The 16,299-nt window shown below is 39.4% G+C and overlaps 1 protein-coding gene across 1 annotated transcript; it reads right to left on the reverse strand.

The window, feature by feature from the left end:
- Positions 1-445: 445 nt before the first annotated feature.
- Positions 446-14,296, reverse strand: loxl1 (lysyl oxidase-like 1). Its single transcript, XM_065282942.2, has 7 exons — positions 12,820-14,296; positions 8,645-8,753; positions 8,189-8,326; positions 5,367-5,523; positions 5,175-5,270; positions 2,800-2,915; positions 446-2,508 (listed from the first exon to the last, which is right to left on the reverse strand). The coding sequence occupies exons 1-7, from the start codon at positions 13,847-13,849 to the stop codon at positions 2,502-2,504; spliced, it is 1,653 nt and encodes a 550-aa protein (XP_065139014.1). The 5' UTR covers positions 13,850-14,296; the 3' UTR covers positions 446-2,501.
- Positions 14,297-16,299: the final 2,003 nt, after the last annotated feature.

The following is a 16,299-nucleotide window of genomic DNA, read 5'->3' on the forward strand; positions in this document are numbered from 1 at the left end:
CAGTACAGTACATTTTTTGTACAAGTGCTAATTTCAGATAGGAAATTACCCTAAGCTGAGCGTATGCTGACTTTATCAGTGATGTCCAAAAGTCCCCATTAAAATCTGAATTTTTTTTATTATTATTAATAAATATTAAAAAAGATTATTTAAACTTAAATAAAACAAATAGGAATACAATATTTTAAATTATTTAATCATATTTATTCAAATCTTTGGCTTGTTGAAAAAGTCTGATTTCTTTGGTTCCATTAAACCACACAAGACTCTCTGGAACATTGTCAAAGCTCGGATAACATGGATTATCAGGTTATTCAGAAATGTCTAGAGTCATTGCCAGCTTGAGTGCATGCTCTCATTACAGGAAAAAAAGTGGCATGCCGTCCAAATACTAAGATGATTCATGTAAATGGTTCAATAAGTTCAACAAAAAGACTTCTGAAAATATGATATACACTTTTGTCTTTATTTAAAGATTCAGTATAAACTTTACACAAATGTGGAACAACAGCACAAGGAGCTTGATGTGCGGTCTGATGTCTGCACCTGTCTTGGACACATAGATATCAGCCAGCCACAGATTTTCTAAAACAATGTTACGATAATCATTTATACAAGATATAAAAGAATACAATGTTCTGCATTTAATCCGGATCTTGATAATGGAAAACACTTTATCGTCTTGATCTATTTCCAGAAACGAGGTGGAGTCTATTACAGAATTGCTCACTACAGTAAGGAATTCATTTAGCTTTGTTAGATGAACGTCACATGGAGACATTTAAACACACATTTCATTTGCATGAAATATCTCTGATGACAAAAATGCAGTATATAATTAACCAAATGTATAATAGATACTATGCGCGTATGAGTCAGAACGTATGGCGATAGAAGCTTGTAATGTAGTGTCCTTCAAGTGTAGCATAATAGGGGAGGCTTACTCACTGCACGCTAAACTAGTTTCTCATTTCGAGGTAGGTAAGGATGGTATTAAGATTGTCAAGTTATGCAATGTTAGCTATGCAACAGTAGTATCATCTTAGTTGTATTATATTTAACAAATCAAAGCATAAATCTAGATTACAAAGAAATATGAATTCCTGGAATGTAAGACAGCAAGTACAGCATTTCCCTCCACACAGTACATAAGAAAAGATGATATGAATACAATCAGATTAATTAAATAAATGCATTTCTTACTGTATCTAGCTAATGGCATGCATCAGTGGGTTAACAGTATCATATTAAGAAAATGTGACCTGTGGCATCTGACCAGTGTTGGCACATTATAAAATAATAGATAAGATACATTCCAACATGGACATCAACATTCATTCAGTAGAAGTATAGCTCGCAACAGATTTTCAAGCTTATCAACTTAGCTCATTCCAAGCTTACCTTTGCCAAACTGCAATATGCGCTTAAAGGGATAGTTCACCACAAAATGAATATTCTGTCATCAATTTCTCATGTTGTTAGAAACCCGTAGAAAAATCTTTGTTCTGATGAACGCGAAGAAAGATATTTTAAGGAATGTCTGTTAACAGATCAAGGGACACATTGACTTCTAGAATACTATGGAAGTCAAAGGGACCTCTGATCGGATTGGTTACAAACATTCCTTAAAATCAGATCAAATAAAATTATACAGGTTTCTAACAACAGTGTGAGTACATTTTTGGATGAACTGTCTCTTTAAATAGTGACATCTGTATACACTGCATGTTTATAGCTTGCATTATTGGATTACTAATGGACAGTATTCCAACCACATGTAAATTGAAGCGGATTAAATTTAAGACCATAATGCGTCTCCAAAAAAAGCTTCATAAACTTAGTGCTTTTGCTTACTTTTGGATACAAGGCTTTTATTCAAAGTGACTTCATCCCGAATCTATTTTCTAGGAGACCTTTTTCCATCCCAAATGCATTTCTATGATTCCTTATTCCATCCCAAATCCATTTTCTAGGATTCCTTATATTTGACAGGTTGGTCATTTTCCCAAGGTTTTTTTTTACTTAGTATTGCCCCTTGGTACAGAACTGTAAAGAGAAGAGAAGCTTGAAAAAAGAAAAAAAAAACATTCCAGTTGTTTAGTCTTAAACAGTACAGTTGTATTTTTCCGAATCTGTATTACAGTTTGATAGTGCCATACCTGATCTCACCTGGATTCAAGCGATGTTTACATTAATTTCCAGATGTAACCACTTTAAAATGTTTAGGAATTCAGAGTTTAGTGTGTGTATTTATAAGAAATGGGATTAATGGGTTGTCTGAAAAAATACACTGTAAAATCCTCATTGTGTCTTTGTGTGTGTGTGCTCATTCTTCTTGGCACAAACTGAACCCAAGTTCACAATGGACTCAAAGGACCGGAAAAGCACTTAAACGGGAACCAAGACAAATACAATAAACAATCACAAAAACACTATTCACATTGCAGTGGAACAGCGCTTTACTGGAAATGAATCCATGTTGAGCCGCCAGTCCTGGCAGATCATGACCTGCAGAAAAAGAAAAATACTGTGATGCAGGGGAAATAACTAGGGTACTTTCAAGCTCATTGAAACACTATGCTGTGTAATTACACATTTAAATGTATGCATTCGGGAGATGCTTTTAGCCAGTTGATGCGTTTTATCAGTATGTGTGTTTTTTTGCTAAAGCAATGCTCTACCAATTTAGCATGCAGGAATACTAAGCAGAGCAATGCTAAATGCTATTTTTTCCTAAGTACACACAGCTAATGTATGTACATGGCAACAATAATTGTTTCGAAAAATGAGTTTACTTACTGGGAGATTTTACAGTTTGATGTTTTGACGAAGCGCCCTGTGTAGTGGATATTGCATCGGACTACATTGTTAGTGAAGTCAGATTCATGCACCAAGTATTTGGGATTGACCTGGAGCTGGAATTTACAAAAGGAGAAGACAGATAAATTGGACATCATATTAAATAGCTGTCACTGAGTGCATTTAAAAAATGCTGGGTTGTTTTTAACCCATGCTGGGTAAATATTGGACAGAACACACTGTTGTGTTAATTTGACCCAATGCTGGGTTGTTGTTGCCCAACCATTGGGTAATTTTCAACCATAGACGGTAAAAAAAGATGGACCATGCCCGTTTGCTCTCTTGATAAGTGAAACCGCCAGTGTCCCAATATGGTCATCTTGGGTCTTGAGTCTGCGCAGTAGTGATTTCGAGACCAGTACTGGGGTGCGTTCGTTAAACAACTACTGTCGTAAGTTTCGTCGTTACTGACAAAGTTCAATGATTTGGTGTTTTACTGAAACCATAGTTCAAACGAACATTCACAACCTGCATCGCAAACTTGTGTGGTTTGAACGACAGCTCTTCACCTGTCGTTAGAAGCATCGTTCCTTGTTATTATCATATGTAGACTTACGTTGATCATGCTTTTAAACAAAATAAGCAAAACACATGTAGTACAGTCTATATCCAGCATTTTAAATATATAACATTTTTATTTTTTATGTCCTTAAGTTTGTAAACAGAATTAAAGTGCTGCATTTGAAAACTGCGCATGTGCACAGTCATACGAGCTTTAAGACCGTGGGGAATCCCTGGGAGGAGTGACGTAAGAGATAACTTGTGCATGAATTAAATATCTTGAAAATAAACAAAATATAACTAAATCACAATAACAAAATCAGTCTTCCGGTGCAATGTTATTTACAGCAAAAATCTGACATTAAATCGATTTGCACAGATTAATTAATACTTCACCTCCCTCGTGACATCATCAACTATGTTGTTAAACCAACATGGTTCAAACGACGAATGTGTGACAAAGTTACTATGCTTTCGGGAAACAGTCGTGAAAACTATGCATTGTACTATGTTGGTTCAGCAGCGAGTTACTTTGTTGTTCTGGAAACGCACCCCATGCGCAGTAGTGAGCAGGAACTAAAGCCGCAAAATCAAGGCCCCGCGCCTCACTCTCACAGAATCCGCATGTCACAGCTGTCAATCATGAAGTGACACCACCGTTTTTATTGCATGAAATAACTAACTAAAAACAAACTTATTTTAAAAACAAACACTTGAATTTACATCAGCGTGATAAAAACTACAGTAAATGACAGAAGCTTCAGAAAAAAAGATAATTGAAGTGTCATTAATGGTTTAGTTGGTCTCAAGCATAGACTGTAAAAAAAGATGGACGACGCAACGTCACCTCCATCCATTGTAATGAATTGAAGCCAAAAATGTCCGTCCACGGTCGCCGCCATGTTACATAAAAACGTCAGTTTGGAGCCAGGGCATGCGCAGAAGGAATCGTCCGTGGAGCCAGAGGCGTAGCCGCGGTATCAAACTTCCGCCCAAACGCTCGCGCGACCAATTAAACCACGCCAATCTTAACGACACGCCCCGTTTCTATAGCATCAAATAACTAGCTAAAATGAAAGTTATCACAAAAATGAACACTTGAACATATATCAATGTGATAACAACTTCTTAAAAGGACTAAACCTATCTTTCGGAAACTTTTATTGGAAGTGTAAATATTTTTTTATTTAGAGCAGAGTCCCATTTGTTTGAATGGAGAGGGCAGGGTTATGACTTGTACTGCAGCCAGCCACCAGGGGGCGATCAAAGAGCCAGAGGCTTCACTTTTCAAGACTTATGAGGCACACCCGGTCTGAGGGAGTGCCTCATGAGGGAGGCGAGGTTTATGACCTATAGCCCACTAGGACCAGTCACTGGGGGCGATCGAGACTTTTTGGCTTTTACTTTTCAGGGCTTGTTTTCAACCCAGCGGTGTGTTCTGTCCAATATGTACTCAGCATGGGTTAAAAAAAACTGAATTTTTTGTGTTCTTATCACAATTTCGTTACACTTTTTTTTTACACTTTTCATTGTATAAATATAACAAATTACTTAAAAAAACACCTGAGGGGTATGCATAGATTAAAAAAAAGAGTAAAAAAATAGCATTTATACATTGTGGTACATCAGCTATTGTGTTATCTTTCTACAAATGATCAAACGAGAATAGCATCTTTTTGAAGAGACAGTGAGGCATGTCTGTATTTGTCTTATTAATGAGCACAGGAATGGACTGTATGAAACAGAAGCATACCAAGCACCGACAATAAAATTCATAAGAGCCGGACGTCATGTGTGGTGCAACCGTATGTTACCTTCAGTATGTAGTTTCCTGGCTGAACATCTGTGATGTCAATCCATTGGCAATCAATATCTGCATTGTATGTGTCATAGCAACCTGGGCTAAGACCCTAAAAAAATCAAAACAAATGTAAATACACATTAAAAAATGAAGTATCTAAACGGGTAAGAAAAAAATGAAACACGGTATGTGTGGGATTCTGCACCTGGGTATGAGAAGTACAAGCGTATCGTTTTAGGTGACCAAAGTCACAGGTGGTGTCCTCCAGACAGAAGCTCGCTTTGTGTCCCTCTGCCACCTTGCGGCCAGTGCTCACCTCTAAAAGGTCATAGTGACTGAACTCATCCATACTGTGGTAATGTCTGAGAGAGAGAAAAATAGAGAGAGAGATATAGAGAGAGAGAGAGAGAGAGAGAGAGAGAGAGAGAGAGAGAGAGAGAGAGGGGCACAATCTTACATTTTAATGTTGTGTGGGTGAGTCACGTTCAAGCCCAGCTTATTCCACCCAGCTTCATTTTCCTTCTTCTTATTTTTACATTTTTCAGTATGTGAGTTTAGTTCTTCTTCAATGAACCGACAGTACTACACTCCACACTGATTTTCTTTACCTTCTGTTTGCTTTTTTGGCAAATGCTCTTTCTTGGAAAGCTGTGGTAATACCTGAAGGACTGCGGCAGGAAAAACACAGGTACTTTCCACCGACAGGGAGAGAGTTCATATTTTCCACAGGGAAAGTATATTTCCCATAAGTTATGTCTGTTACTGCCAGCCATATTAAAATCCTATTTGATGACGGGATGACAGACATTTTAAAGGCCTGTAGCTAAATCCCAACAGTCTGCGTGAACTACATTATGAATGACAGAGAACACACAGATGAATACTAACCACTGAGAAATTGGGAGAGCTAATCACTCAAGGCAACTTTTTTCTTCCTGTATAACTGACACTTCTTTATTTCCCCAGGAGATACGAGTTAGAAAACAATCAAACATAGAGAAGTGGGTTGGTAAGGCAATCACAAACTCTAAAGTTACTACTTGCTCAGAGGACTTGCTGTCATCCCACAGTTTGCACTAAAAAGTGGATTACTGTAATCATTTATAGGGGAACCACTTGCAGAAACATATGGCGTTATGTAGAACCATACATGTACTGTACAGTAAGTGATGCCTAGACCTTTCTCACAACTTCCGTATTTATGACCGGAAGTACGCAATCGTCGCGGAAATCTACTTCCTCCGCAGTCAAGGCAATGTAAAAAGCCATATCTGTTCCATTAATTCCCTGTTGATGGTGAAGTTAGACAGAAATGGATTCAGGCTATCCGGCGAGATGAAGGACTTAACTTCACCATAAGAAATGGGAGCACTTATGTATGCAGCAGACAGTTCAGTAAAGACGACTACATTTTAGGGCTTACTGGTCGCCGCTTGCAACCAAATGCTGTCTCTACCCATTTTTCTTGGAACGAGTTCACCCCGACATACAAACATACGATCACAGACATTACCAGACAAAAATGTTAACTGATAATGATAGCATCTGGCTAATGTTATTGTTGCTACGCACAAGACGTTCACTTGGACAACCATAGGCAGTAATTGAAGGTAATTGGTACCATAATGCTTCATTCAAAGCAGACTATAATGTTTTAGTAAGGTAGTCTATATCATCTACTATACATACATTACGTGTAAGTGGACACGCTAATAATGTGTCGTTTTAGTTAACAGTTCAGTAACAGTTAGACTCGCTCTCTACTAACCTTGATATTTATGAAAAAAAATTCTTCATGGAAAAAGTTTTCCTCCATTAGTCGTGTCACATCAGCAAATGTAATATTTGGCAAATCCGTTAACGAAGTTGTGTAGACTCTTTGATCCATTTTAAACTTGCCGGGTTTATGTTTTTCTGGTGTGTTGACGCTTGACAGGAACTCCGCTTTCACGACGATTTCGTATTTCCGGTTATTGTGAGAAAGGTTTATACACCATTTAGGGAGCGTGCACACCAAGGCATTTACAGTATGCCGGCAACCGATGTGTTTTCAATTGTTTCCAATGGAAGCGCTGCAGTTTTCAAAAACGGCAGCAGCTGGGTTTTGTCCGCATTGATCGCCACCATTCCGTGCTCAGCAACTTGAAACGTCAATGTCAATTCTAACTTAGCTGTCCAATCACAGTGGAGGACGGGGGAGGGACATCACAACATCCAACCACCGCATCGTTCAACGACTAATAAAAAAGCAAAAGTATCATAGCCACCAAAGCGCTCAGCTGAAAAAAGCTGGCAAATGCCCACAGTCGGCATTCGCCTGGTTAAAACAAATTCCACATACCATACATTTTTGTAGCTCCAGATTACCCTATGTAGCTCTCTTCCTGAAACGCATGGCTTTTTTAAGCTCTGTTTCCCTGATTGGCCAGCTAATCTGTACATTGTGATTGGCCTGAATATCTCTGACGTCAGCCGGAAATGTGACGCTCCTTACCATGTTTGAAAGATTCGCGCACAATGCAATGCTAACAGGAGTTAACTGACAGGCTCTGAGACAAAGCAGGAGGAATTATAATAATGTCGGTCTTGTCTACATCACCAATCCCAGAAGGTAAACTGTTCCCTACAATCTGTGTGTTTATTGTAGTCCAAGAAAAGAGATTTACGTTGGAGACGAAAACTCGCATCAACGTTTACTTTAGGTTGTGTACCTTTTGCATATCGTTAACACCTACACACCAAAGAAAATGTAAAATCGTGAATCGGACCATTGGTGCTCTTTAAATGCTTTGGTGTGCACGCGCCCTTATGGTTCTACATAGGTGCTTTAGCACATAAAGTGGTTCCCCTATGAGCCAGTGAACCACTTTAAGTGCTACTGTATTAAGCACCATTTTTTTGTCATTTACATTGTCTACAGTATTAATAATTTTAGATTTTTGGACCACACTCACAATATATAGATTTGTCATAATTTCCTTATTATTTCTTTTACTCTAAATCTAAGACCTGTGATCCGTAACTTACTGGTGACAGCTGTGCCATTCCCAGGTATGTCGAGGTCGATTAGGCATAAAATCAGCCGTTCCTTGGTTTTTCACCCTCTGAGGGAACCGCAGAAGAACCCTGACATCATAGTCTTTGGTCTCAGCACTATAAGCGGAGCTGTGGAGAGGGAAAGGGTTAATGAAGTAATGAAGGGTTGAGTAATATCAAATCTTTCTATATATCAAATAACAGCAAAATGACAAGACACCACCCAAATTTTTACAGTATACATGGCTGTTTTCTCCACCAAATACTTAATTTTCATTGATGGTTTAAAACTGATATTGGATGGTGTGGTTTAAACAATTCTGAAATTGTTGTACGTAAAATAAGTGTTAGAGTTATGCTGTGTAAAATATAGCCTGTCCAGCTTTCTTTTACCATTTAATACATAGCACAAATAGCAGAAAGCCGCCTAGAGTTGACAATTCTCACCTGGCCAAACATTTCTCCTCTGCAGCGCAGCGTAATGAGTACATATGGGCTCTTTGAATGTATGTTGAGGCTTGGACATAGTTCGGGTCAGGAACCAGGTCAGGCAAACCTACAGAAAAAGAAGTCCTTAGAGTCACATTCCACAACCAGATGCTGAAACACACATCATTAAATTACCTTGTTGACAAAAAAAGTTTAAACCAACCTAAGACTTGAAGACCAACCTACAGTAAGTGTTAAAGTTGCTCTCGATGCTTATGACACAAGCTGGTTTCAACTAGTTTGGCCAAACTGTCACACAAGTGCTCAAAAGCAATCCTCAAAAACCAATATGGAAGTCCAGTTATAGCCAATAAACCTGTATAGACTGGTTTAGGACGTTTTTAGTGGGGTGCTTACAAGGTCAGTACTCAAAACACGCTCTCTTAGGGACAAAAGTTCTTTTTTATGTCATACTGTTCTGCTGTTACACACTTTCATAGTTAAATATTTGAAAGTGGGTCCAAATACTGTAGACATGCCTTTGAAAAATACACAGGAGACGAAGAGGCTTTTAGATGAGGTAATGCTATAACCTCGCAGTATAATAGATCAAATGTTGCTTTTCATCTGGTTTCAAGATCACGCAAAAATAAGAAAAACAACAAAGTATTGCACGTAGCTGCAAGAGTACAAAAGATGAAGGAGGGGTGACTGAGAAATAAAAATGATCTCACTTCCCTGCTGAATCTACACTGGGCCTGCAACCAACTCTGTTTAAAACAGATAAATAAAAAAGAAAAATAGAGCTAGCTGGGACAGCTAATGTTTATAAAACGTTTAGCAAAACTGGCATCTCATGTCCTTTTTTGGACATTACCCGTTCTTCAGATGGAAGACAATTCAGTTTAGAAATCTGGTTTTCAGCTTTGCATGTGGTCTTTCAAAACAAGGGAGCAGATCAAATCTTGGTTATGCTGAAGGCATGTTTGGAGTTTCACTCTATTAAACATGACAGCACTGGTCAGTGTGTCCTCATTTCAGACATTATATTGTAGCACTACTCCACTAACATGTTGGTTATTTTCAGTGTGTACTTTGGCGTCTATGTTTCTGTGTATACATCCGATTGGCAAGTTCTGTCTTGAGGTAGACTTTGGTAAGCTTTTGTAAAGCGTGTTAAGAGAGTGTGAAAGGCTGTGGTTCTCCAGCTGAGGATTCTTTACACAATATACACTTTGTTTCCCTGGCAGCCTTCACTACACTAAGGGGGCTTTCACACTGGGCACGTACGTTTGCTGTGGTCCTATTCCAAGGATGATTGTTTCTGGCGCCCCCGCTGAGTTGTTGATCTGGTTTCACACTCGATTTTATTTAGTGTCATCATCAACACGCAGGGAGAACCCAACACAACTCACCATATGTTTTTAATGGGTGTGTTACGACAACTGCATAATGTGCATTGCATGTGTAATTCATTAGATTTTTAGGGGAAGGTAGCTCTATGATGTCACATTGGCTAAAATGCATTTGCTGGTTACCTTCAAAGAGTGCAACCAGTGCAACCAGACCAGCACCCCCAGGTGAAAAAGAAGTACACTTCAATAATGTACTTAAAGCAACACTAAGAGTTTTTGCTCTTTGCTCCCCTACAGGTTGGAAGCGGAATTGTCCATTACCACTGTCGTAAATAATTTTACAATTTTACAAAGTCTAGTAGCAGCAAAGCCAGGTCAACATCAGTCTTGCAACTCCTAGCCTCCTTCAGCTCTCGACAACGAGTATAAGCCCGCCATATGGTCACTGTAGTTCGAGCTGTATCGTGCTCCCGTTTTCTTTGCTTTGCCTCCTCCGAAATGAAACCCTTCCTTTCTTTGCAGGCTCCGCCATGATGACATTTGAAAAGCTGCATGAATGCTAGGTAATGGTGTCTTTCTTTTATATGTAACTGCCGAGTTTGCTCCACCCACAGCCTGAAGGATGCTCCACTGCCGTAATGCAAGTTTTTGTAGTTTTCACTCGTACTACAGGACCGCGACCCGATGGTTGTTAACCACGCCATTAAGTGCAGAGATCAGCTCATTTGCATTTTAAAGGACACATTTTTTCACCTGGGCCTACAGGTAGTCTCAGATCCAGGACCTTCTTGCACTGCTAGGTCCGCATGACAGCTTTCACATTATTGATTTTTTCATGTAAACTGTGTCCAATTTTGAAATAAACTGCCAGTGTGAAAGCACTCTTAGGTTCCACATAAACCAAAGTAATGAATTTTCACATGCGTAAAAGAGTTTCTTTAATACAGAACTGTGAAATAGTAAGCCATCCATGATATTCAGCTTTGCTATTTGTACTATAGTACTGTCCCTAAAACACTTCTAACAAATTGGCATGTTTCAAGAAGCTCACCTATTTAAAGACAATGGAGTTTATTAGTTTATTAGTATAGACATCATTGTACTGGTAAGATTCTACTTGTGATGTTTCAAAAAGCAAATCCATCCATCACTAATAAAGTCCATTTGACTATAGTGGAGTAATAAATGTCTTCTGATGTGAAATGAAATCATGAGAAAAAAAACAATTTATATTTTCAGCTTATGTAGCAAATAATATTTTTCATATCTATGAAAACATACAGATCAGTGTGTTAAGTTCACATGTGTGGGGGCATACAGATAATGTTGTATCTCACTGGCTTTTGCATGTGTACTTAGGTTGAGTCATTTAATGTATGTTTTATTTATAGTTCATGATAGGCTGAAATCTGTAGAGAATTTACATTTCTACAGGCTAGAGCTCAGATTCCAGCTTGTACATGCCAGTGATTGCATCATTTCTGGTACATTATTTCTCTGCGTACCTTCCAGTGAACTGAGCTCCCCCCTCTCATTTTGCCTTACAGTATGTCTGCATTTGATAAACTGAGGGGGTTAGTCATGCATGAAGTAAGTCAAGCACGAGACAAAGAGCATTTCACGTTACAAAATGAGGCTGCACACTTGGCAGTGGCCTGCAATGTCCCTAAGGCTCTACACACACACACATCTCTCCACACTCTCACACTCTTTCACGCATACATTTGCACATAATGCACACTCACACACTTTAAATTTGGGAGCTACAAAAATATTTTCTGTTTCCTGAGCCAATGGTCCCCATGTGTGTTGGAAACTTTCCATCTTTCCACTACACAAACTTGCATTGGAGTAACACCCTGAAATCCCCCACGCACTTGTTATGTTCCTATACGCTCACGTCCCGCCTTACTACAATCAAGTCGCTTGAGCCCTTCACCCCACCCTGTGTGGCAAATACTGGGATCATTCACCCCTTATCCCCCGCAGTAAAGTCATCACCAAAACCAGAACCAAATTCCCAAACAATGGACACTCTTTGTGCAGAATGAATATACATAGGCACTACGCAACAAACTGACTACCACAGACCTGCACACTTGAACACATTTTACAACACCTGGTTTCAATAACACCAGCTCTAAAAAAGATGAACTGAAGTTTTTTGATTGTAAGTTGAAACATGAAGGAAATGAGGATGGGAAGAAATGATGTTGGGATGAGTTTTGATCTTATATGCAAGAGTGATTCTTACAGGCTCCTCGTAATTTCAAAGAAACACAATGGAAAATCAGCCTCAAACATAATACATGTTACAGTACCAGCTGCTTAAGCAAATAGCTTTTTGTGATGTTTGAATCTCTTGCGCTTGCATTTGTCAAATCTAAAAAGGTTGTTACTGCCAGTAAACACAAAGAGATGGCAGAAGAACTACATTTTTTAGATGACTTTCTTTTTTCTTACTTCCTTTCCTTTAAAAGAGGCTGAAAGAAGCTGCACATGTGCACATACTTCCCGAAATCTCCAGTCGTGTAAGAGCATAAGTATCCAATGCAGTTCCTCTGTGATTAACTTTACCAAGCGCATCATTAATTAAGTGGTGAGCTGAAGTTTTGTCAGTCTGGTTCAGTAATAAAATGAAGTAGTTCAACATAGACTGCAGTACCAGCACATAGGGCATGAGAAACAGCAAAACACAATATAAAAAGTGACCCTTCTGGTTTTTAGTGTGTGACAATACCCATTTAATAAACTTAAAATCGACATAATTTGGAATGTACAAAAAGGAATACAGATTCTGTTTTGTATGTTTGTGCATGAAGTAGAAATACATCATACCTCTTTGCTGAGGACGGTGAACATTGCCTACATTGAAGTTGGTGCTCTCTGCATTGTTGGAAGCTAGAGGGTTTCGAGGAGCAGGTTGCAAGAATGGAGGCTGCGGCTGTGGCCTTCCGAAAGGTGGGAACTGCTCGTACTGAGGGCTTTGCACTGCAGGCTGGAATGGTGGTGACCCAATATTGCTCGATGCACCATTAGAGACAGGTGCAGCAACATTACTCGAGTCTCTTGAGTCTTCATTGAACAAACTGTGGGTATATCTGTGGTCCAATCCATCTGCGACAGGTGGCTGTGCAGGTTGGGGAGGAACAGCAGGGTATGGCTGTTCATAAGGGAGAACGTAGCGATACCTGTCATCAGACACGGGAACCCCTCCATTATAGCTACCTCCTCCAAAACTACCAGTTTGGTATCCACCCCCTCCATATCCTCCTCCAGTGAAGCCACCACCAGTGCCGGTGGAATACCCTGTTCCATGAAAGGGAGGTTCATATGATCTGTCCGAAATTGGGTCATAGGGAGCACCATAAGGAGGCTGTTGAGGGACTGGATACTGTGGATAAGATGGGGCATTGAAGGATGAAGACGATGAGGAGGATGATGATCCAGAGGATGGTCTGAAACGGGTGCTAGTAGATGACTGGAAGCGGCTTGTTTCACCTGTCCCAACAGCGCCTTGACGCCAGTTATTAGGCACTTGCCCAAATCCAAAGGGATGTCTGGCTTGTCCTCTCACAGTATCTGAGCTTCCTCTAGGAGGTGCTTGCCTGCGTACGTTTCCACCTTGTGATCTACGGTTAGGAGAATCAGCCAAAAGCACCCTGGGGTTCCTGTCTCGCTCTTGAGCCCGAGCTGGGACATATTCAGATCCACTGTTGAGCAGACTGTATACACGTCCATTATTCTCCCATTGAATCCTCTGTCTCCATGGGGTTGAGTCATCAGTTTGAGATTGTTGTTGAGATTGAGACTGACCTCCAGCGATTCCAATCAACATCCACCATGTTATGAAAACTACCTGTAGCATCTTGACAAGATTTTCATGGAATACTCCAAATTAGGAATTGCAGCAACAGTGACAATTTGAATAGGCTGGACAGTGATGAAGCTGTAAGAAGATCCTGTGATCCAGCAGGTTAGAGAAGGTTAGGTAGATGAACTACAGTGTCCATGTGGAAACCATCCTACATGCAGTAAAGAAACTTCGTCCCTGGTTTGGTATGTGGTGCAGGCATGTCATTGAAGAAGGCAAATTTTTTCTGAGGCCCCAGGGTAGACAGCAGTATAAAACACCTTCTTCTTCCTTACTGTCTGGATGTTGAGCTGTTGTCAGTGGACTGAGCATTGCTCTCTCAGGACACGACTGCCTGTTGCTCTGCTCTCCACTTCTGTATTTGCCTCTGACTACTTACAATGGTCTGTGAAAAAAAAGAAAAATGTTCTGATCTCACCCCTCCCTCTCTTTCTCTCTCTGCTTTCTCCCTCACTCTCTCTCACACACACACATACTCAGTCTAACATGCTTTTTTATCCCAATGAGATCCCACATGGCCCTAGTGCTCGAGCTGTTTCCTAAACTACAGCAATGCCAGATCTTTACACATGCTTCCAGAGTCAACATCACCATCTGTGAAGGCACTTGAATATCTTGGGTGCCTGCGCTGACTTCCTTTGATGATCCTGGACGAGCAGGGATATCTGGTGCGTGGCCTAGGTTCACCAACCCATGTGCTCTGGGAGCTGGGTTTATTTGTGTCATGTTTTTTGCACCCATCATCATTTAGCATAGTAAGCATCGAGAGGAAAGATTTAGATGACAGGAAATTCAAGTTATCCACATGATGAAGAGGCCACAAAATACAGAAAATGGAACAAACAGTTCCATTTTATAGCAATTTCCTTTCGTGTGAACAAAGATGTAAATTATTTTATAAGGGAGGGAGCCCTGAATCAGTTATGGATTTGAAAATGTTAAAGAACTAATTCCACAAGTATTACATTGGAATATGTTAGTTATGTTGCAGTATTATATTCAACACTAATAATAGTGAAGCTGCTATCTTAACTACATTTATTTTATTTTCCAGTAACAAGCGAACGGTGTGGCATCTCTGTTTATGTAACACTATTTTATATACTGCATGCAGCTTTATGACTTTTTGACTGGTGTGCAGTTACTGTTAAGTGTTAAACTAAAGAGCTACTAATTGACATCTGAAGGGATCATATACGTCTCTGATTATTTATTGGCTAACAATTATATGGTATATTAACAAAGCAAAGTGTGGTAAACTTGTCCACCACCATGTGATTTGGCAACTCAACAGCTCAGATTGGATTGTGCATCTACCTTCAAAAACTATTACTGTCTTTTATCACCCTTTCTACTCAACGGGGATCACATTTCATTGGTAGAAACTGCTGAATTCTCCATCATCTATGCATAAGCTTGTTGTGTTTATTGCAACTATAATTTATTTTACAGTCATCTGCATTATAAGCATGAAGTTTGACAGACATGAATAAATGTGTATTACTTTCACAAGATTTATTAACTATTTTGTCATGTTTTATGTGTTATTTGTAATGTTTTTACTGTGTTGTTGATACCCTGGTTGTTATTATAGGCTATAAGCTCGCTGAGGCAATTTCATTGTAACTAAGTTGGCTTGGCAGTAAAATATTGAATTTAAGGTACAGTAATGAAACTGGTTGTTAAAGGAGTTAATAAGCTCTCCCCTTTGTCTGGCATCCACACGGTCTGAATGCTTGTGATTTACACAATCTCTGCATGCCATTGGCAGCCTGTGGTAGAATTTTCCAGCCGGGCTGATGTGTAATTTATTATCGATCAGGCCTACTCTCTTCACCTTGTCTAAACAAACTACTATAGTAGGTTTACCATCATCGTTAAATAAATGCTGTTCTGTTATTTGCATAGCCTTTCTTAATGGTAAATTCCTGCGTCAGATCATATTGTATGGTCAAATTATAGAGTAGTATGTTTTTGTGTTTTTTCCCCACTTTGTACAAATTCATACGAATTAGCCACACAATAAATTCGCTATAAATTCTTGTGCGATCAAGTAACACTCTCAGCAAAACATTGGGCCAAAATAATTGATTTTTCTTTTATGCCAAAAGTCATTAGGATAAGAGATGAAGATCTTTGCCCGAACCTGATGGGAGCCTCTGGCTTGCACTCCGGCTTTGCGCGGTAAATAAGCGGTCAAGTTCAATGCTGCTGGATTCACTATCAGTAAGCGCAGGAACATGCTGAAGCCATTTATAGTGAGTGGATTTACTAATTTTCCTCAACAAAAACATGTAGCCTAATCTTAGTGAGTAAAGGTTTTTCAATGTATAACTAAATATTAATTGAGTCTTAAATACATAATTTAGACAGAGGATACTAATGTTGGCATTAATGGAGAGAAGATCCCGCGGAGCCTTTATCTTAATTTCGTTATTGCCAAA

Source organism: Paramisgurnus dabryanus, chromosome 9 (genome assembly GCF_030506205.2).
Source record: "Paramisgurnus dabryanus chromosome 9, PD_genome_1.1, whole genome shotgun sequence".
Lineage (NCBI taxonomy): Eukaryota > Metazoa > Chordata > Actinopteri > Cypriniformes > Cobitidae > Paramisgurnus > Paramisgurnus dabryanus.

What these genes read in the sequence shown, in the direction of transcription:
- loxl1 (XM_065282942.2), bottom strand. Translation starts at nt 13,849, where the DNA reads ATGCTACAGGTAGTTTTCATAACATGGTGGATGTTGATTGGAATCGCT. An exon ending in TCACCGTCCTCAGCAAAGAG is followed by an intron (nt 8,754 to 12,819) that starts GTATGATGTATT and finishes CTTTTTCTGTAG; the next exon opens with GTTTGCCTGACCTGGTTCCT. An exon ending in GAGGAGAAATGTTTGGCCAG is followed by an intron (nt 8,327 to 8,644) that starts GTGAGAATTGTC and finishes CCCTCTCCACAG; the next exon opens with CTCCGCTTATAGTGCTGAGA.